Source organism: Cololabis saira, chromosome 16 (assembly GCF_033807715.1).
Source record: "Cololabis saira isolate AMF1-May2022 chromosome 16, fColSai1.1, whole genome shotgun sequence".
Lineage (NCBI taxonomy): Eukaryota > Metazoa > Chordata > Actinopteri > Beloniformes > Belonidae > Cololabis > Cololabis saira.
In genome coordinates, this window is record NC_084602.1 from 30589039 (window position 1) to 30611038 (window position 22000).

Here is a 22000-nt window from a genome sequence, read left to right on the forward strand (position 1 = left end):
GTGGGTGTACTCACAGAGTTCAGTAGATCCTTTATCAGTGTTTATGACGGGGGTTTTGGGGGGCAGGTAGGGGCCCGGACCCCACGTGGACAGGGCCCGCTTGCTGGTGTCGAACTGCTGAGTGAAAAACTCCTGCAGCTTCATGCCGATCTTGATGAGGTCTGGTGTGGTGGAGCGTGAAATGATCACCTGGAAAATGTCCCACTGCAAGTCCCCATGGACAAAGATCTCACTGGAAGGGAAGAGGATGGGAAGAGAACGGGGGAAGGGGGGGGCATTTGATTGAAAAAGCAGCAGAAAACAAATAAAAGGTAGAAAAGGCTAGAAGATAAAAGAGAATTGCACACGCACTAGACTTGATGAAGTGTAATTTCACCCTTCTTACGCTCATAACAGATAGAATCGCGCCCTTCGGCCCAGACGTCCTCTCGTTATGCCAGCATTTTAAAATGAGGCTCTGTTTTTCTTCATAAAACTTGCTGCCTCAAACTATTTTCTGTGATCCGAAACGCTTTCTGTCTCCTCACGTCACAACAAAAACCTGACTCCAGGTCTATTATCCGTCAACGAGAGTTTCCACTCGGATCCAGGAAGGAAACAGAGTTAGGAAACACGCATGCATCTAAAGGAGCCTCACATAAACAAGCCCGGATTAAAATACCTTTTCTCTGATGGGCTGTTGTCGGAGGTGCACAGGTTGACCTTCCACTCGTCCTGCAGCTGCAGGTCGGCGTTGCTGAACACGCCCATCAGGATGCTGGAGCCCATGTAGTCCACTCGCGCCTCCGTGGAGCCCATGGTGATCTGGATCTTGTGGTTGGGCTGCTGGTTCGGGTGTTCCGAGATGTGGGCTGAAAAGCAGAGTTAAAGTTAACTACACATAACATAAGATAAGATAAGATAAGGTAAAATAGTCCTTTATTGATCCCCAGAGGGGAAATTCAGGTGCTAAAGCAGCTCAAAGTCGGACAACATGAACTCAGACTAAATAAAACGATAAAGATAAATTATAAGTATGAAAAATATGGCTTTTTGCTTATGGACATTTAACATATGGAACTTTCAGTGGCAAGAATTCATGTTGCGGGACATTAAAAATATGGACAAATGCCATTGAAAAACTGAAAGAACTGAATATTGACTGAACATTTATCTAATTATCATTGTCTTTCTTGTTTTGTCCTGTTGTTGTGTTATTGTTGTCTTGTTGGATCGCTACAGGGTGAGTGGGGGGACGGGTGATTTAAAGGTTTTTGCCATACAATTGCATGCATAATTGTTTGATTTAATTGTATGCATCAACAAAATAATAAAAAAAACAGTTGATCACAAAGAAAAAGTATGAAAAATACAAAATAAAATACAGTAAAAAAGAAACTGAAAACGTGACAACAAGTCTGTTTGAAAACGTCCCATGTAAAACAAACTATCAAAAATAAAGACTGCACTCTGCTGAATATGCTCGTTTCCATCCTCTTAGATTAAAAAAGGTGTGAATTGCTGATTAGTGTGAACAGACTGAACGCATTTATATGCTCAAGTCGTTTTTAAAGCAAGTCAGTTGAATGTAAAGCAGTGTGGTAATGTATCTATAAATTAAATTAAATGAGAAAATGTTCAAGGACTGTACAAAATGAGTGTTTTTTTTATTGCTTGTACAAAAAAAAATAAAAAATTCAGCTCCGCCTCGGCTCTGCATCTAAAATCGGCTCTCTGCCGGGAAGAAGAGGCCGGATGTGGGGGACGCCGCCCCCGACGCGTGTTGTTTACTCACAGACCATCTCCAGGGTGTTGACGTCGATATTGCCGCCCACCACTCCCCCCTTGGAGTCCAGTTTGGAGCGGCCGAGGCCCACAGACATGCTGATCTCCCGGTCGCGGTTGCAGCCCACAGACAGGCGGCCCTGACTCTTCAGCCCGCTGGTCGTCCAGCTGCAGGGACAAACACAAGCGGGGTTGCAGCGGAAGGGCGTTCAATAATGCAGGAGGACTCTCTGTGAAGCAGAAATGACTCATCGCAAGAAAGTTACCAGCGGATAAATGCAGGTAACAGGAAAACAGCGGTAAACAGAATTAAATTGTGTACGTGTTGCAATGCCACTGATGTAGAAACGACAGAACAACATCCTGTAGTCAAACTATCTAACTCTCCCGGGGAAAGGAGGACTGGACGATGGAGGGTCGTCAGGAGATACCTGAGAGAAGCATCTGCATACCAACGTACGATTTTGAAGCAAATGCAAGACATTAATATTCTTTGCTCCTTTTTGCTCGCCTGCTGAGAACATCAGTCGTGTTTCCCAGCCAGTGCTGCAACAACTTATCACTTCAGACACGTTAGTGCTCGCAGAGAGGACCCGGAATATTTATCTTCAAACAGGATCAAGTGGGGGGAAAAGAAGAATTAAATGAGTGAAAACTTGTTGTGATTGGCTGCAGAGGCTCATTCATGTGGAGTTAATGATTCTCTGGGAGGATTACAGAGCCGAGGATGTGAAAAAGGAAAGTAATGAATACAGGCGGGTTCAGAGTTCAGAAAAATACATATGAAGTTAGATGCCTTCCTGGCAAGCCTCGTTCTGAGATTACATTGTTGTGTGCCTTCTGACAAGTGTTAAAGTGGGGCAGCCAAATATACACAGACACTCATGAGGATGAAAGATATCTTTCATCCACTTAATTAGTGTTTCTCCTTTAATGATGACTCAGTGTTCCCTCTTATTTCTTTTTAATTATATTTTTTTTGGAAGTTCCCCCTCGCATGTTTCTTCCTTGTAAACGGCAGAAACAACTGCTTATGCATAAAGAAATCTGAACAACTTTAGTGAGTTGCCTAGCTGTGGATTCACACCGAAAGTGCCGACGCCTGCAGTAGGCGGGGCTTTCAGCACCGCTGCACAACTAGAGGGATAAAGTATATACTGTAGCCTATATATATATACATATATATATATATATATATATATATATATATATATATATATACACATATATATATATATACACACATATCTATCTATCTATCTATCTATCTATAGGTAGAGGCAGATTTCAAATAGATAGATAAATACAGGTTATTTCCTCTTGGTTCTGTCCCGTTTTAATCAGCAAAGTTGCTGCCGTGTTAAAAGACACTATTTAGGTACAAACATGTACATCATTTATAGCTCAAAATTGTTCTGTACATGTAGTAAATATCTAATCTAACAACATAAATATCTGCGGCTTGCATATATATTTTTTTAACTAGAGGGGATGCGGCTTGTATATCTTTTTATATATATATATATATATATATATATATATATATATATATATATATTTATATACACACCGTGCACATCTCCGGTTTCCTCTTTCTCCATGGATCACACTTTGGGAAGCCTTCTTTATATTTCTACATTATTTCCGCATAGACAAGAGTGAGTTTGATGCTCCTTAACAAGGTTGGTCCGCGGAGCTGCAGTCTGTCAGCGGTGAACACTGACACACTGCGTCGTAGCAGATTTGGCCATGATGTTTAAACTGCGTTTGTTGATTAATAAGCACTTTTTTTTTTATGATTTTGCATTGGATCGATATTGCAAATAACAAAGACCATCCAGCTCCTCAACCATCAGTTAGGTGTTTCATATGAGCAGAGTTCAGGTAAAAACGGCAGTCAAATCAGCAAAAATGTCAAGTTTGCTAGATAAAATATATTGATTCCTGATAAAATTTGTTTGTGTGCACAGCTATGCTCATGTATGCATGTGAATGAGTGTACGTTTGTGTGTACATGAAAGTACAATCTGCATTGAGGCTTCTTGCTTCGGGAATCCCGGTCTGTGATTGGACACTGCCTCAGCGTCACCGCTGCTCATTTGCATAAAGTTGAGATTCTCTCAACTTCTAACTGATGCACTGGTAGCCTCCATCGCCTCCATCGCCTCCATCGCGCTGTTCCCGACGCCTCCATCGCCTCCGACGCTTTCGGTCGTGAATCCACAGTGAGACGGAGGTGAACCTGACCCATCTGCTGGGGTTTAACTGGACGGTGTTCGGAGTTACCGATGCGACCACTCACGTGTTGTTTCCCATGACGTTGCTCATGTTCATTTGGACGGTGAGCTGTTTCAGGTTGATGGCGAACACCACCAGCGTCTCCCAGGGAGACCCCTGCTGGCCGGCTGCCTTCCCATTCTTACTGAGGGTAGGAGTGGACGTCCTCGTCACCGAATCTGTGTTTAGACCAATAAAAACAATTAGATTTGTCCGTTTAAATCCAAATGCGTGACAAGCAGTTTTTCCATTCACCTCTCCTGGGGGCGGAGGAGTCGGACACGCTGCGGGTGCGGCCGGGGGCCGGGGATTTGAGGTGACCCAGGCCGGGGGACATGTTGCTGCCGGCGGCGTGCTCCGAGAAGACGCTGGGAGACTGGGGCATGTGCTGCGTGCCGGTGCTGCCGTCCCACGTCCTCCAGTAAGCCTTCCGGCTGGACTCGGGGCTGAGGTGCTGGGTGATGTTTTCAGCAGAGTCCGGGGTGGCGGGGCCGGAGGCTGCAGCGGCGTAAAGGTTTGGACATGAGACTTAAACAAAGAAAACTAAAAATAAATACATCTTACTGTCTATGGGAATGTAAAGAAATCCAAACAATTTGGAGGATGGAATTATTTACGCCCCGCTTCCTCTAAGCCCTAAATTGCGTGTTTGAGTGCCTACCCGGACAATTGCGCTTTGTCCAATAAGGGAAAAAAATGGTTGATCTATACCTACTACAAGCTAGACCAGGGGTCGGCAACCCAAAATGTTAAAGAGCTATATTGGACCAAAAACACAAAAAACAAAAATGTTTGGAGCCGCAAAAAATGAAAAGTCATGTATAAGCCTTAGAATGAAGGCAACACATGCTGCATGTTTCTATATTAGAACTGGGGGAAGATTTTTGTTTTCATTATGCACTTGAACGAGAAAAAAGTCAAAATGTCAAGAAAAAAGTCGAAATGTCGAGAAAAAAGTCAAAATGTCGAGAAAAAAGTCAAAATTTCGAGAAAAAAGTCGAAAAGTCAAGATTAATGTTGAAGTACAATCTTGAGAAAAAAGTTGAAATGTCGAGAAAAAAGTCGAAATGTCGAGGAAAAACTCAAAATTTAGAGAAAAAAGTCGAAATGTCAAGAAGTCAAAATTTCGTGAAAAAGTCGAAATGTCGAGATTAAAAAGGAAAGGAAAAAGAGAAAAGAGAAAAAAGAAAAAAGGAAAAAAGAAAAAAAAGAAGAAAAAAAAGAAAAAAGAACAAAAAGAGTAAAAAAGAAAAAAGAAAAAAAAAAAAGAAAAAAGGAGAAAAAAAGGTCAAACATTTTTGAAAAAGCTCCAGGAGCCACTAGGGCGGCGCTAAAGAGCCGCATGCGGCTCTAGAGACGCGGGTAGCCGACTCCTGAGCTAAACGATCAATAGCCTTGTGCTGGAAAAATGTTAAGGGTCCAACCTTAGACCTCTGGCTGAGACATCTAACATCATGCCTGGCTCTAGAAAAACTCACCTACTGTGTCAAGAAAAAGCCCTTTGAATTTGATGATACAGTATATGGGGAAAGTTCTTAGCTTTTCTTAAAAATTGTGATATTGATGAGGCCTTGTAAGCATGAATATACGGTGAGGTGACCTGAAGAGGCATCGTGGAGATAATATATACTGTATATAAATACTTACATTTTAACTATGCCTCTTATTTTTATTTTATTTAGTCTATTTAGTTTGTTATTGTTATTATGATTTCGGTTATGAGCTTGTTTTTATTTTGTTAATGTGTTCCTTTTCTTTTTAATGGTCTTGCCCTTGTCTTCTTTTTGGTTGTGTGTTTTTGCGTTGTGCTGCCAAATGGGGTTTTTGTATTGTTGTGTATTATGTGGAAAATCTAATAAAGACATGTTTCAAGAAAAATAAACACATGTTTAACTCTGAGTGGAGTTACTGAGCAGGCACCTGGAAGGTTGATGGTCTGGTCTCCCAGGAAGAGCCGCCTGGCGATGCTGCGGCGGTACCAAGCCTTGGGGAACGCCAGGATCTCGCTCAGTCGTCTCATGTCGTACTTGAAGGACGCTGAGCCGATGTCACACACAGCTGAGGAGAAAATGTCCCATTTATCTGTGAAATTCACCCATTAAAACGATTCGGAAGCACAAGAGCGATTAAATCAAATCTCGACGAGGGAAAAAAGAAAAAGACACGCAAAAATAAAAAAAATAAAAAAATTAAAAATACATTTTTCATTTCATGCAGCCCGCTGGTCTCATTAATGTGCTTGTAAAATGTCCATGAACATCAGCTCATGCACTCACTGTTAAATGTATAATTCAAATGTTTTTGGTGGAGGAAACGGAGTGGTGCAGTCAAAGTCTCCGTCCAGCGCTCGTCATATCCTCCAACCATCCCGCTCTGTAAATATTCAGTTCTGTTCCACATTAATTATATCTGAACCTAATTCCACATAAGAGGACAGAACTTTACTTGATCACTGAGCTGATAAACAGGACATATGAACGCTGAATCGCTGCACCGCGGCGCCAGAAGACCAGGCTGCAACAAGCTCCAGCGGGTTGTTAAAGTTCGCTCCTAAAATCCGTTTCCTCTCATCACATCTTGAATCCAGCTGCTGCAGCGAGGCAATTACCTGCCACAGCAAGTCTGCAGTCAATTCTAATTCAGTTGGAGGCAGAAAAAAGAAATGCAGCTCTTTACTATGTAACACCCCATTTTTCACTGCTTCAATTATAATTGCACAAACAGACTTTCCCCATAAATAAATATTTCTGACTGCTTGTCCAGAATCCTTTGCAGCCAATAACTGTCTGAAGTCCCTCGCGAACATCTCCAAAGATTGATTTCCTCCTTTATCGGGCTTTTGCAGGCATTTACTGCGGCTGCCTTGGGTTGGTTGTGGTCTTCAGAGGGGAGATCAGGTAACTGGCTGTACCAGAGTTCAGCGCTGCACCTGCCTGCCCCCCCAACACCCCTGGGCTGCTCTCGCAGCGGGTTCTGCTTCAGCATGCGTGTCTGTACTCTGAAGCACTGTTGAAATAGCTTTGTTGCGTTTGACGGAATCTGAGCTGACAACAAACCCGTGTTCTACTTCAGAACTCAGCCATCTGCTTTGGTCCTCTGTCAAAATCACTTGTGGCGTCATCGGTAAACACTTATGTCCTTTGAAGCCACGCGTGCTCGTGTCACCACGCTGCCTGCAGATGTTCAACAGCTGACTCTGTAGCTCCGGGCGGCGAGCTTTTCGGCAGCTCAGACCGTCCTGTATCGTCTCAGAGCGTCCCGCCTCTCCAAATAACACCATCTAAGAGTGGATTTTTATTCATTTTCTTTTTACTTCTCATTTTTGATGTTTAAAAGTGTTTGCAGCTTGTGATGAATGCCCTGTATTTACTCCTCGGAGGCCTTTTCTTGATGCTAGACTTGGACACGAAACACGAGTTCCTCCTGTTCTGCACTTGGCAGGATGTTGAGAAGGTTCTTTTACCATGGAAATGATCCTTTGATCATCTGTCTTCCTTTCATGTTGCAGAGCTCACCAGGGGAGCTTTTGCTCAGACTGTACCAAACAGTGATTTGGCCGCTACTAAAGCTTCTATCACCTCTCACATTCCCTTCTCTCTCTCTCTTTTTCTTTTTCCCTTTCTGGCCTGAAGAGGACTTGCTCCACTTCACTCATTCTCGACCAGAGTGACATTGTTTTAGAGCAAACACCACATTTGGAACCAACGTCAGACCTTTTTAAGTGTTTAACTGACAAAAACAAATAGATACACTTGTAAATTGATTTAATTTAATCTCCAGAGCTTCTGAATATTAAAGATGAGTGAAGCCTGGAGGTTACCCTCACTTTCAATATGAATTCCCTCAAATGAAAACAGATTATAAATGTGTGGTTGAAGTTAAGAAACGTGCATTTCTTCTGGGCAGAAGTGCGATGAAACTAAAATCCACAGTGAAAGACGTCTGGGCTCAGGAACCTGCCCATCTCACTCACGCCTCAGCATCATTAGTTGCCTTTGATTGGCATCAGCTCTGCTGGGAACACATTCAACTCCCTCACTGGACTCCCAGAATGAGCCCAGCAGCCGTTTCCTGAAGTCACGTCTTACAGAGAAGCACTGGGGAGGAAGGTCTACCTGAGATGTTGATGAGGGTTGTATCCATTTTGCCGCCTTTAAGGGGGATTGCACTTTCGGTGAAGGTGGGGTATCCGGTGCGCCTGATCCTGGATAGGCTGACTTTCACGAACTCCAGATTGATACTCAGAGAGTCCTTTCTTCCCGTCACCGAGGAGGGCTCCTCATCCACTGAACCTGCGGTGGAATCAGGGAGAAATTTTTTCATTTTTTTTCATTTAATTATTTATTCAAACAGGTTAAAACAAAAACAAAAAAATAATCAGAATACATAAAATGTATATACCGAAAAAACAAAAAAACAAAAAACCATAAACAAAACAAAGCAAATTAAAGAGACAAATCTATATGTAGATAAATATTTCCTGTTTGAAAGGGTGCAGGATGAAGTTTCAAAAAACTTTTCTAGTCCTACCCCTTCTAATGTTCTGTTTTTACAATTTCTTCATTTCAGAGAACTTCTAAAAGAAAAGCATAAACGAAAAGAAAAAGTGGTTCAGCTGAGCAAAGCACTTTGGTCACTGGCTGTCAGTTCATGTGTCCTGTGAGCTTGTCCGTACCTAACGGGCCCGGGCCGGGAGGCAACCCTGTAACAGCTGATTTCTGCTTTCCAGCGCCGTAGGGATGGAAGACGAAGAGGGAGAAGTCGGACATGCAGGCGGTGAAGCTGAGGCCCGAGGAGTTGGTCGGGGGTCCGGTGAGGTCCGACTGGCTGCTGCTGTGGCGACTCCGGCCCAGCGGGCTGCCCAACAACGGAGAAGCTGGACGGAGGGAGGGAAGGAAGGAAGAGGGGGTGGAAAAACACAAAAGACACATGATAAGCAGTTGCAGGCATGAATTATCTATCCAGTCCACCACCTCTTTTAAAAACGGAGAAAATAAATTAAACAGAGATGTTATTGCAAAAATAAAGAGCTGAGATGTAATACAACACAACAAAAGAACAGCGGACCTTGCATCGCCTTGCAAAAAGAAAGCCTGCAGAGCGCAGTAACAAGCTGTGAGCAGCATTAAATCACAGGCACGTACCGTGAAATGGCTGCTCATACATATGCTGACAGATTTTAAGTGACTGCAACAGCTAATGCTTTGTGCTCCATATAATTCACAGCTCGCCCCAAAAAACGCAGTGATTCATCTTGTACAGACCTTTGCTGGGAGGAACTTTGGGGACGTGTTGCCCGGGTGGGGTGGAGGAGGGTGGGTGAGCTCCGTCCGGAGGGTGCACGCCCGTCGGGGTCTCCAGTTCTCCGCGGTTGGAGGAGAAGACCAGGTCTAGGGAGGGCAGCTTGAGCATACACTCCACCCTGGACCCTGGCAGGCAGCTGAAGCGGATCTGGGAAGGCTGGAGGCAAATGTGACACCAGGAAGATGTGAACAGATACTCCAGATCTTTTTATACGTCTGTCTCGAGCAGAGCTATGGCATGAAAATAGTTATGGTTGAACAACAAGAATTGGGACTCAAACTAGAGGGTTGCATTGGGACCGGGTCCCGTGGGACCCGATGCAAATCTCGCGGGAGCAGGCGGTTTGAACTTTGCTGCGGGCGGGAACGGGCGGCTAGAAAAAAAACACTGCGGGATCGGGATGTAGCCTAGCGACAAGATGGAAATCAATGACGTGGAAAAGAACCTCAAACAAGACAAAGCAAGGCCAGTCAGATATTTGGAGAAACTGCGTTTAGTGTCTGTGGTGGTTCTTGGAAGAGAGACGCACGGGACTGGGACCGCAGTCGGTCAGCAGCATTCTCTCCCTCCACAGCAATGTAAAAATAATAATACATTTTATTTAAAAGGCGCCTTTCTTGGCACTCAAGGTCGCCGTACACAACATATTAAAGAAGAACAGCAGAACACATTCAAAAACATCAGAAAATATTTAAAAACAGCAGCAGTAAAAATAAAGAAAAAAAAAAAGAAACAACAGAAAGAGGCAGAGAAATGAGCATTAAGTGAGGTAGGCATTTTTGAACAGATGCGTTTTGAGTTGTGATTTGAAATGAGTGAATGAGTCAATAATTCTGAGTTGTGGTGTAGTGAATTCCAGAGACGAGGAGCAGAGCGGCTGAATGCTCTGCTCCCCACGGTGGTGAGACGGGCGGAGGGGACAGACAGTTGTATTGAGGAGGAGGATCTTAGGGCTCGGGAGGGAGTGTGGACGTGGAGGAGATCAGACAGATATGTAATGGTCAGGTCTCTCTTAGAAAAAGAGACCGTAACCTCAATCCCATAATTGATGCATGCGCGAAAGGCGAAATAGCTTGTGCGATGATGACAATGATGCACCTAACTTTCGGTCAGGTGTAGGCCTGTGTTTAAAGAAAAGCGATTTCCCAATTCTAAATCGATTCTCATATTAATTCCTAAAAATCGATTCATATGTCTAAAGATCGATTTAAAAAAAAAAATTTGGGGGGGGGGGGGGGGGGTTTTTTCTTTTTTTTTTCTTTTACTTATTTCTTGGGGTTACATTTGCAAAAAATGCTAAAAACCAAATTCTCAAAAATTAAAAACCAAAATAGACCAAAAATGGAACAAATAAAAACAGAATGTGGGAAAAAATAAAACCGATTTCATCCGTCTCTGTTTCCTCCCTGGATCTGTTTGGTAATTCTGACCCACATGATGTTTCTGAAAGCAGTTCTATCAGCATTCTGGGTGCTGATTGGTCCTTACAGCATCATTAGCTGCCAATACTTGCTGTTTAATCTCAATATAATATTGGTAGTAATATTTTGCATAACTACAGTCATATAATTCATGCAATAGCTAAAAAAAAACAGTTTTAATAACACTAACCCAAATCAATATCGGAATCGAAACGAATCGGATTGAATCAAATCTTGATAATCGATTCTGAATCTTAAGAATCGGAATCGAATCGATTCTTGACATTTGAATCGATCCCCAGCCCTAGTCAGGTGGCATATGAACTGTCAATTATCCATCAAGCTCCACAATTATCAAGTTAACATTAAATCAGATAGATTTGTTTAGGACATTTCTTTTCTCAAGAAAAGTTCCCACGCAGGGCTCTGACTCAAACTTCCGAACAGCCGTACCTGGACTCTGACGTAGACGACCACGTCTACGGGGAAGGAGGAGTAGGCCGATGTGGAGGAGGAGACCAGGGAGGTTGTGGATTCCTCCAGATTTTCTACGGGATCGAAGTGGCCCATGTCCTCCTCCTGGGAGGCCACAGCTGCTCGCATGCACACAAACATAGTACATATTAGGTTACCATAAACCATAAACACACAGGTGTCCACGGCAAACTAAAGGAACTGAGAGCAGAAGTAAGGAAACACACCGGTGTAGTTCCTGTCCACGGGGGTGATGGGAATGGTCTCCAGGGCTTTTTCCAGGAAGTCCAGTAAACAGGGGCTGATGACCATCTCCTCGGGCAGGGTCTGCAGGGCCACCCAGGCGTACAGTTTGGCCATCTTTACCCCCCCACTGCTCTTTCCTTTGGCTGCAGAAACACAGGACACTAAAAGTCAATCTCTCGCCTGCATTTCTCAGAGATCAGTTTTGAAACTGGAACAAAATCACAAGCTTATTTCGCCGTTTCCCCGAGCTCGTTTGATCGAAGGCGCCTGCTACACTCATGCAGAAAAACAAAGGTGCTCGGGCATGCATGTGATCGGGCGGGTCCGCCTGTGCTTCCCCAGACTGAAGGCGCGAGGCGTTTTAGTGTCGGTGATTGTGGATGGTGCTCGGGCATGCAATTAAAAACAAGGGAATGCTCAGTACCTGATGGAATAGGTGGGGGTGGGGGAGGTAGGAGCGAGTTAGTCTTGCCTTGCACTGCATTGGGGGGGTTTGTAGGGCCGTTATCTTTCATACCATACAGCTTCGACTCCTTGGAGAGAGTGCGGGGAAGCGAGGATCCGCGGGAGGCGTTGGGAGATTCGGTCTTCAAGGTCTTAGAGTTGTAGTGCAGCTACAGGAGAAGATCATTTTATCATTTCAAACGTGAACTGAACATGGAGAAAGGTGTGCACGACCTGCACCAGGAGGGCGGAGCTGACCTTGACGTCGACCCCTGGAATGTAAAAGACTGTGGTCTCCATGTCGTTGGATTTGGTCTGCAGGGAGGAGGGGCATTTCTTTCCAGCCAGGAGGTGGGTGGTGGAGGTGGAGGTGTAGTTGGGCTGCAGCTTCTTCTTCTTGGGCGGGGACTCCTGGTCCAGACTCTTGAGGCTGCGCTCGCAGCTCCTACCAAACCCACAGGGACCAGAGGCGTCAGACGGTGCAATTTACTCCATTTACTTATCTTAATATCAGAAGAATCTCAAAGGTGTTCACATTCACTGAAACTGAAATGTTATGAGGAACTTGCTGCTACTTGAAAAATGACTCAAATATATGAAGAAAATATGAAAATCCTGGTTAGCTCTTTATGTACATTATGCTCTCAGAATAAACCAGGAACCTTCATGCAGATGGTCTGGGAATGACAACATGTTGCAAACTTCTGGCAACAGGTTGCACCTGCATTATCCTCGATAACAGTACAGATTATTCCAGTAAACCCTCATACACATATTTTAAATAATTTATCCACAATTAATGCTTCACTATGTCAAAAACGAGTTTTGTTTGCTGGCCTAACAGCAGCAAAAAAGATAATTGCAGTGAGATGGAAACCACCACACACGCTTAACATCTCCCATTGGTATTTGACTTTTCTTGATATTATCCATCTGGAAATATCTACAGCCCCAATCCAATATGCAAAAAAACAAAATATTTTATTTTGGTATATGGCAGCAGATCAAATTAAAGCCAAACTTGAAAGATGTATTTAAAATTGATATAGACTACCTTGTCGCAGCTATCCTTGTCCAGTTTTTGATATTATTACCGTATGTTTTGCCTTTGTTTTATTTAGTTTGTTTGTTTTTTATTGTTGTATTATCTTTTTTTTCTGTTTTCCTTATTATTAATTGTTTTCATCGAATGCTTAGGTCCGAGGGGTGGGCTTAGAAGGGGGTAAAAATATGGGTATAATGTTTGTTTGACATCATTGTGGAATCCAGCGCTAATAATAAGAAAAAAAAAGAAATATAAATAAAAACATTTGATCACACACAAAAAAAAAAACTAAAAAAGAAGGAAATGTCATAATTTAAGGGAAAGCCTTTCTTCGCACCTCCTGAGGGAAACGTCCTCGTGGTCCACCTGCTGGGTCGTGGGGTGGAGGACGCACTTCCCGCTATCGATCTCCACGCGGACGTCCAGCTCAAAGTCGATGTTTCTCTCCGTGGCCGGGCCGCTGAAGCTGCGGCCGGCCGCCGTTCCCGGCCAGCGCTCGCTGAACAGCTGACTCACGGCAGAGAAGCCCGAGGTCTTCCGGTGAGGCGTTTGGCTGAGATGTGGAAGGAAAAGAGTCGCTCTGATGATGTCAGACATTCCAAGGTTTTATTTACATCAAAACAGAGACACTGAAAACCGAAGCGCGTCAATAAACGGCGCTTCCTTTCATCTAACATTCATGACACGAACGCTTGCGGGGCAGAGGGAAAACAAAACAACAAGGCGGACTCACAAGAGCCTGCGGATGTTCGGCGGTCTCTCGCGCTCAAACTCGTCCTCCTTCTCCGAGTCCTCGGAGGACGAAGAGGACAGGTCGTCCCGCCTCATGTCATCGTGCTGGAAGGGAAGTGTGGGTGAGAAGACAGCGGGGGTGGCGGGGGCACTGAACACTGACTGCCGGCCCTCCGCAGATGGAGAATGGAGGTGAAGGTGATGAAGATGGGATGGTTCGTCGGTGGTGACTGACAACAGGTCCACCTCTGACTCCTCAGGAAACTTCAAGAGAAGGACAGAGAGTCAAACTCACGACACTGGATGCTAAAGTCAACGTGTTCCTGCAGAAAGAACAGGACTCCAGCTCTCATGGACATGTAGATCATGTCTTACGGTGAAGATGTAGCCAAGGAATAGACATCCTTTGCAGGAGTTAGTGCTCTGTACACTGGACCATGCTGAGCATTCAAACTTTATTGAAAAAAAAAATTAATAAACCATTTGAAATACAGTGGGGCAGAAAAGTATTTAGTCACACACCAGTTGTGCTAGTTCTCCCACTTAAAAAGATAATAGAGGCCTGTAATTTTCATCACTGGTATATCTCAACTATGAGAGACAGAATGGGGGGAAAGAATCCAGGACATCACATTGTAGGACTTTTACTGAATGAATTGGTAAATTCCTCGGTAAAATAAGTATTTGGTCACCTACAAAAAAGCAGGATTTCGTAAACCAACATGATGGCCTTTTGTTCCCTCCTGGCTAGGAGACTGATTTTGTTTAAATGGAAAGACTCTGCTCCACCATCCTCTAATCACTGGATCAGGGAAGTCATGGGTCATCTCACACTGGAAAAGATCAGGTCCACTGTTAGGGAGACGTTATATAGGATCTGGCAGCCTTTCCTGAACTTTGTGGAGGGAATGGATGCTGATAATATAAGGAAAAGGCCCTGTGTCTGATGATTATCTGGCAATAGTTATTTTTTTTTTTTTTATGTCAGATTTTTAGGGGTTATTTTTCTTGTTTGTTTTTTTTTCTTCTTGTTTTTGTTTCTCTTTTTTGTTCGACTGTATGGTCCTGTTATAATGATAAAAAAAAATAATAAAAAGACTTTGATTAAAAAAAAGAAGCAAGATTTCTGGCTTTCACAGCCCTGTAACTTCTTCTTTAAGGCTGCTCTGTCCTCCACTCGTTACTCGTGACTAAATACTTTTTTGCCCCACTGAAGTTCATCAACACAGATGAGAAGTGTATGTTCGTTACTGCAGGTCCACTGACAGAAAAACTACCACCTGCAACAGTTCACCGAGGAGCTGAGTCGTGTGCTTTCTGCACGGAGGAGTTATACCGTGGGAAAATACGAACGATGGACCCCGACAGGAGGAAAAGGTAAAACACACTGTCCAGGGAAAAAACACCCAAGAAAATCCAGGAATGCGGACGACCTGGACACGCGACAACAGCTGGAGAAAAGCCCACGTCTCAGAGGTAACAGCAGCTCGCCAAGCCGGACGTTGACATAAGCAGACGGCGTCCGACACCAGGGAAAGACCTCGCATCATCAGACCCACGACGACATTCCGCTTTAACTGGTTATTCATGTGATTTTTGACTTTTTTAACGCTATTAAAGATTGATTATGGGAAGGATTTGGCAGTGAAAAGACTCACAAAAGCAGAGGAAGAAAACAAGTGCAGAAAGATTCATCAACATCCAGCCAGGGCACTGAGCTAATTAATCTCCCTTTCTTTTTTTCCTTTCCTGTGACAAGTAAGTTCTTAATTAATGAATACATTCTCATCAGAAAGTATTTAGGAATCGTCTGAGGCTCCTGCAGTGTCTGAAAGTGCACGATGAGGATGAGAAGTCATGGTTCCCGACAATGAACCAGCAGGAGTCATGACGCTCCTGCTGCGTTCACTGTTTACTGTGAACGCAGCAAACAAAGGAGAACGTTGGTTTCTGTTTTATGTTACGTAATATTTGAGGGGCTGTCAGGTGGATTTGTTGTCATTTCTATAGGTTGTATCCGGCTGTTTTTACTTGATTCCAGTCAAATGAGAATAATAACGATCTTCTTATGGAACTTTAGAAATATGGATGAGTATCGTCAGGATTTTATTGACACTGATACCGACGACGGCTGTTGATACCGATACTTATTGATACCTGTGTTTGTAATATGGAACAAAAGTTGAACTTTTCAAGAGAAAAACACTGAACAAAAATGTTTTACTCCTTCATGCTTAATGTTTCTGCAGAAGCTAACTGTTTTCTCCTCCTGCATCACCTCTCGGGTGGCCACCAGCACATCTGGAGCTGCCGTTGCAGCCTGTCTGGTGTTCCTTGTGGGGTGATTAGCCATTTTTAATGTTAGGAATGAAAGGGGATACAGTTTCATCAGCTAACAACTGGAGACATCTCTATTACGAGTGCTTTATCTTCATTTGAAGAGACTGAGCCGATCGAGTTGCAGCTGGTGAAGATGTAGCAGCCGTGAAGCAGTTAAAAGCAGGCAATGCTTTAGGTCGGCACTGCGTCTTATGTGGATGTGTTTTGTGATGTCTGTGTGCCACTAGGCTTTGACATATATTGCATTTAACTTTGTTCCTAATGGTACTAAAGCGAGCCCACAGTGGTAGGCGTTTTACCCATTACTGACCGTTTACACGCACGATGACGCTCACGCTACATTATCATTCAAGGGTGCTTAAAACTGAAGAAACATCTTGTACTTAAACAACGTAAAATCTGTTAACTGCCCCGTCTTTCCTGCAGCTTATTGGTACTACGGGTACTGACCCAATTAACTAAAGTCTCCAAAAATAACCGGTCCTCGGCACCCATCCCCATCTTGAAAGGAAGGCAAATTAACATACTTCTTAAGATATTTATGTTTTTCTAAACATAACCTGAAATCTAATTCAACTTATTTTGAACAACTGGAGCCACAAACTGTACTTTGATGTAAAGTTGTTGCCGAGGAAAGAGATTAACGTCTGGATTTCGTTTGCATTAGTTTGGATTTCCTTCATGGTGTTAGTGTAATTCAGCACGTGTGAGGCGAGCTGTGGGAATAGTCTCAGTTTTTGTCAGGTGGCAGGTGTGAGACGGGGCCGAGTGAAGCTTCACGTGCACGGTTGTTAGAAATCAGTCAACATGTTCAGGTTAAAGAAAAGCTGACGGATTTTATACGGCAGTTTCATGACAGGATGAGAGGACGTCGTGCTGTCGTCCAAGAGGTGACAAATCGTTTTATTATTCAGGCAAATTCATTCATAAAAACACGCTTGTGGTGAGGTTATCTAAAATATTAGTGATAAATATAACTACTCAAATCCATCTGTGTGGAAATCTGTTCACAAAAGTCAGAGATAAGGACCCAAAGGCACGACTTTGGAATGATATTGTGGCAAATGAACACAGAGGTTCAAAATGACACTTAAATATCAAAGTTCCAGCTCATCATCCTGTTCTGATTTGCATAGTTGAAATCCAATCAGCACCTGGCAGGTAATCACGGAGGAGAAGAAGCAACAGAGGAATTTTTCTTTGCGGAGCAGATTGAGAATTTTAATTTGTTAATTAATTTTTTTGCATTAAACCAGATACCTTAAATACCTCTCCTGGACTGACGGGGGAATGTGCAGGATCCACAGCCTGATTATCGATTTTCAATTGGAGAGAAGAGTTGTTAAAAAGGCTCATCTAAAACAAGCAACTCCCTACAGTCACAAATACCACTAAAAGTAGACCAATCACACGGCCGAACAAACACTGGAATGGAGGATGAGATGGTGATGGTCCTTATAAAACAGCACAATCAATCATGGCTTCAGCTACGAGCCTTATCTACACAGTTAAAAGTCAAAGCTACAATGCATTAGCTGCCCCTGCTCACTGATCATGTAACATAAAGGATGTTTATGTTAAACTGAGCTTACCGAGTCCTGGATGTTGAAGGTAACTCGCGGTCCAGGGGAGGATGCATCCACGCGGATATCTGGGAAATCATCCGGATCTCCGATCCTGGAGCTAAAGCCACAGTAAAGTTATAAAAATGTGATTATACAGCATAAAACAAGGGTTTTCACAGTTTAATACAAAACTCAAGTTAGTTTGCCTGCTTGGTGCTGTTCGCTTCATCTGATGGGAACACTTTATAGCAGGGATATTCAATTGGCGGCCCGCGGGCCACATGCGGCCCGCCAGGAGCTTTTATGTGGCCCCTGGTCATATTTCAAAAAGGGGGGTGTTTGTTGAATTTTTTTTTTTTTTTTATAAATAATATTTTTATAACTGGCTACTATGGACTAAAATGGTTGTGCTCAATGCTTAATATAATATTCAAATAAGGAAATCTTGGTGGAAAGTTGTGCTTTGTCATTATGGTGTTTTATTAAAAGTAGGTCAATATCAATTTCATTAAGTTTTGCACAATGCATGGTTTCAAAATGAACTTGCATTCAAAATAATATTTCTTTATCTGATTATATTATATTTAACATTCACAATTACTAAATCTGGAGACAATTAATACATAATTCATATGTAAACTAGATATATTCAAATGTATAATACAAATGTATGTTTTGTATTGTGCGGCCCTCTCCATACAGTCCTTTTGCAGATGTGGCCCCCGGCCCAATCTAGTTGAATATCCCTGCTTTATAGTAATAGTACTTTGGGGCAGAAAACAAGTGCACGAGACCCCGAGAAACTGGTGGTCTTGACCTGAATCAACTCGGTCAGGACCTTCTGGTGAGATGGAAAAACTGAACACAGACAGGGCCAAAAGCCCACAAAATCACACACATATTCATTCATCAGGTTTATTTGAAGTTCTTTTTGCTTATTTACTCTCCTTCAAAGAAAACATCTGTCCACTGCTAAAGGTCTGGGGGGGGGGCTGTTTTAAATTCAAGCCTATATTATTCATGAGATGCACCGAGCCGCTGCTCTCTTCTATACCCACCATCAGGTGTGACTCACCTCATCTTTTTTCAGGAGGGTTAATGGGAAAAAGGGCTTCAAGAACTTTCCATAAGCATTAGTGATGTTAATTAGGGGTTACGTGGTTCGGTTGCAGTAAACGCACCGTTAAAAACTCCCTTATTGGCGACTATTCTGAGGAGTAGTAGCATCGGAGACGGAGGCCCTGCTATTTACCTTTGTCTGTCCATCCTCTTCAGAGGCGGCCGGCCGGCTGCTGTGGAGATGCTTTTGGAGCGGTTGTAGCTCGGCTTGTAGCCAAGACCCCATTTATCCTTTAGAGAAGCCGCCTGAGTAAAGATGACCAATCACAGGCAGTTTAATAAAAAAAAATAAAAAAAATAGACGACCAATCAGGCATAAATCCACTGCTATTTCACGTTGAAAGGGAAAGCAGATAAATGAGGACTCACTCTCATGCTGGAGCGACGCAGCTTCTTCCTGACGTCTCTCCTGATGTCGTTGACGGCCACCGACTCCAGCTGCTGGTAGCGCTGGATCTCCTGGTTGATGGTGCCTTCACTCGCTCCCAATTTTCTGGAATCAGGAGAAAGGATTGTTGATTGTTTTGTTTTGTTTTTCACGAAAAATGCTTCATGTCATTCTGGCGTGAAGCTTACTTGAGGTCGTCGATGACTTTGGCCTGTTCGTTCAGTTCGCGGATGTCCACCACCCTCTTGGTGAACTTCCTCCCACGAGCATCCATCAGCTGGTTCCCCATCAACGCCTGCCTCCGGGGGTCGATCGTCTCCTGTTCAATCAAGGCCACGGATCAGAACAGAACACCCGTCTCCTGGAAAACTGAAGGCTGCCTTTTGACAGATGTGCTGATTTGCTCACCTTTCCCCAAATTTGTTTCATTAAATGTGTATTTTCCCAGTTCTACGGAAGAGTATTAGGGCCAGGCAGGAGAAGAATAAAAATAATATTTTAGAGGAGGAAGATTCTTTTTTCATTATGCACTTCGAGAAAAAAGTCGAAATGTTGAGAAAAAAGTTGAAATGTATTTCAACTTTATTGTCAAAATTTCAACTTTATTCACAAAATTTCAACTTTATTCTTGAAATTGTATTTCAACATTAATCTCGACATTTTGACTTTTTTCTCCAAGTGCACAATAAAAAAAAACTTCCCCTCTCAAATATTTTTCTCCTGCATGGCCCTAATACTCTTCCGTACAGTTCTGATGATTCTGTAAGATTTTATTATTGATCGGTGCACACACCAGGGAACATGTCATGAAACAGGAGACACCACCACCAACACCATCACCATCACCACTCCATGTAAAGAAATAGGGGGAAATAAAGCAAAACTGCCACAGGGAATTGTGCAACTGTAATTTCTTTTCAATTCACCGGCCACTGAAAATTAATTAAAAAATCAGTGACAGCAAAATCCTAAGCAACACTCTTTTTTTTTTTAGATCAATGGCATTGCTCAGCATTCTGGGATCCGCAGCCCTGGTGATTTGATCTTGCAAGTGATTCCGTCAGCCCAGAGGTGAGTTAAGGTGGTGGCTACATACACAGGCCCAGGAGAGGGGTCTTTGGGCCCTGGCTCGGCCCGCTTGCAGGCAAGGGGTGGCACAGTTTAAGTAGTCCGCAGGGACGGACACACTCTGGGGCCTGGGGCTCAGGCCCAGGATGTGGTTTACCAGACGCTTCTTTAAGGTCAGCCGGGGGCTGAACAGGCTCTCTGGACTCTGCAGACAACGGCGGGGACACATGGATGGAGAGGTGGAAGAACGGACGACTCGGGTCAGAAATCCCCAGACGCTTCGTTCAAGGTAAACCAGGTCGGACTTCACACATCCTCATTAGACATGAAAAGGCTCACAATCTCTAAAAACACACATTTGCTTTCCTGCTCAAACTAGATGCTGAGAAATATGCCAGACAAGGGTTTGGCATTTAAATGTAAATAAAAAAGCCTCACATTATGAATTGTTTAATCTGTCAAAAAACTCAAGAGTAAAAACACAGATCTCAGTGCGCCTTATATATGATCATTACGGTCATTTCTGTTACTGTAATCAGGGGGATTGTGGGTACTGTAGTCGGTGTCGCCGAAGTAATGGCGCTAAAACCGGCAGGAATCGTCACAGACGATTCCCGGCGTTCAAGACAACAGCAGCGATACCGACTCGTATAATGGCGACTGACGAGGCGGAGCCGGGATCAGTGGGTGCTGCACTCGCCTAGCTGTTCTATTCCTACACGGAGGAAGAAGATTTCAAGGGATTCGGGGATGAACTGGAAAAGTTCCCCTCCGCATTTGTTTTGGGAGTTCAGGAAGCTGGTTTTTATTTTGTTAATAAAATTTGACTTGCGGTACTTTTCTTCTTGTTATTTATTTTATTTTTTTTTGCATTTGCTGTAGCATTTTGTAGCATTTCCTGTAGTGCGGCTCCATCAGGTAGATACGTAACTCAACCCCAGCAACTATAGTACGGTATTTTACCGTATATTCCATGCGCCTTATATATGAAAAAGGGTTTTAAAATAGGCCATTTATTGAAGGTGCACCTTATAATACGCCTTATGGTGTGGAAAATACACTAATCCTAAAATTCAGTTTAAATGAATAAAATAATCCAACAATGGTTGAAAACTACGGAGCCCCTCTGGTGACATTTGAAAAAAATAAAATATGCGTGGCCACGCATTATGTATCTCGTGCCCATGCATTATTTTACTCGTGGATGGCATTATAACCTACTGTCTGGACTTCGTGGATGCAACTTCCTTGGTGGGATGGTTATTCATCATTAATAACAGTGATTATAGTCTATTTATATTAAAGAGCAAGAGTATTGTCATGGCGAGTGTAATAATAACATGTGACATTTGAAAAAAATAAAATAACTCGTGGCCACGCATTGATGATCTCGTGGCCACGAGATATTAACTCGTGGCCACGAGTTATTAATGCGTGGCCACACATTATTTTATTTTTTTCAAATGTCACCAGAGGGGCTCCGTAGAAAACATCCCAATCTGGACTAAAATGCAATAATGAAGTGAGTAAGTCCTGACCATGTGGACGGTGGGCGACATGGTGTCGGCCTCATCCTCATCCGACAGGTCGGCCATGTTGACGGAGTTCAGGTCGGTGATGTCGTCCACGTCCTCCTCGCCTGTCAGCGACGTCAGCGTGTTGCCCAGGGCGTTGAGGCGCTTGCCGATGTTGGGGTCCATGTGCACGTCGATTCCACACATTTTCCAGAGGACGTTCAGAGTCCAGGTGCCGGCGCTGCTGCTCTCTGTTTGGAGGAAGAGGACGGGAACAAGAAAAGCTTGATTATGCGGAT

General features: G+C 43.5%; 1 protein-coding gene across 9 annotated transcripts in view; it reads right to left on the reverse strand.

Moving 5' to 3' along the window:
- kiaa1109 (KIAA1109 ortholog) overlaps positions 1-22000 on the reverse strand; it is a 106925-nt gene that overhangs the window by 10070 nt on the left and 74855 nt on the right. For 3 of the 9 annotated variants that reach the window (XM_061744034.1, XM_061744036.1, XM_061744033.1), the window contains 22 exons: positions 21726-21952; positions 20216-20392; positions 19308-19438; positions 19101-19224; positions 18865-18977; positions 17640-17730; positions 17308-17355; positions 13709-13971; positions 13313-13528; positions 12189-12375; positions 11911-12100; positions 11468-11629; positions 11220-11359; positions 9306-9501; positions 8717-8917; positions 8157-8333; positions 5962-6099; positions 4297-4539; positions 4067-4220; positions 1775-1932; positions 662-851; positions 15-232 (listed from right to left, as the gene is read on the reverse strand). In XM_061744034.1, coding sequence (XP_061600018.1) covers positions 15-232; positions 662-851; positions 1775-1932; positions 4067-4220; positions 4297-4539; positions 5962-6099; positions 8157-8333; positions 8717-8917; positions 9306-9501; positions 11220-11359; positions 11468-11629; positions 11911-12100; positions 12189-12375; positions 13313-13528; positions 13709-13971; positions 17308-17355; positions 17640-17730; positions 18865-18977; positions 19101-19224; positions 19308-19438; positions 20216-20392; positions 21726-21952 — 3744 coding nt within the window. The remainder of the gene's footprint in view (positions 1-14; positions 233-661; positions 852-1774; positions 1933-4066; positions 4221-4296; positions 4540-5961; positions 6100-8156; positions 8334-8716; positions 8918-9305; positions 9502-11219; positions 11360-11467; positions 11630-11910; positions 12101-12188; positions 12376-13312; positions 13529-13708; positions 13972-17307; positions 17356-17639; positions 17731-18864; positions 18978-19100; positions 19225-19307; positions 19439-20215; positions 20393-21725; positions 21953-22000) is intronic. The other 6 variants (XM_061744040.1, XM_061744038.1, XM_061744037.1 and 3 more) reach the window with 5 other exon arrangements.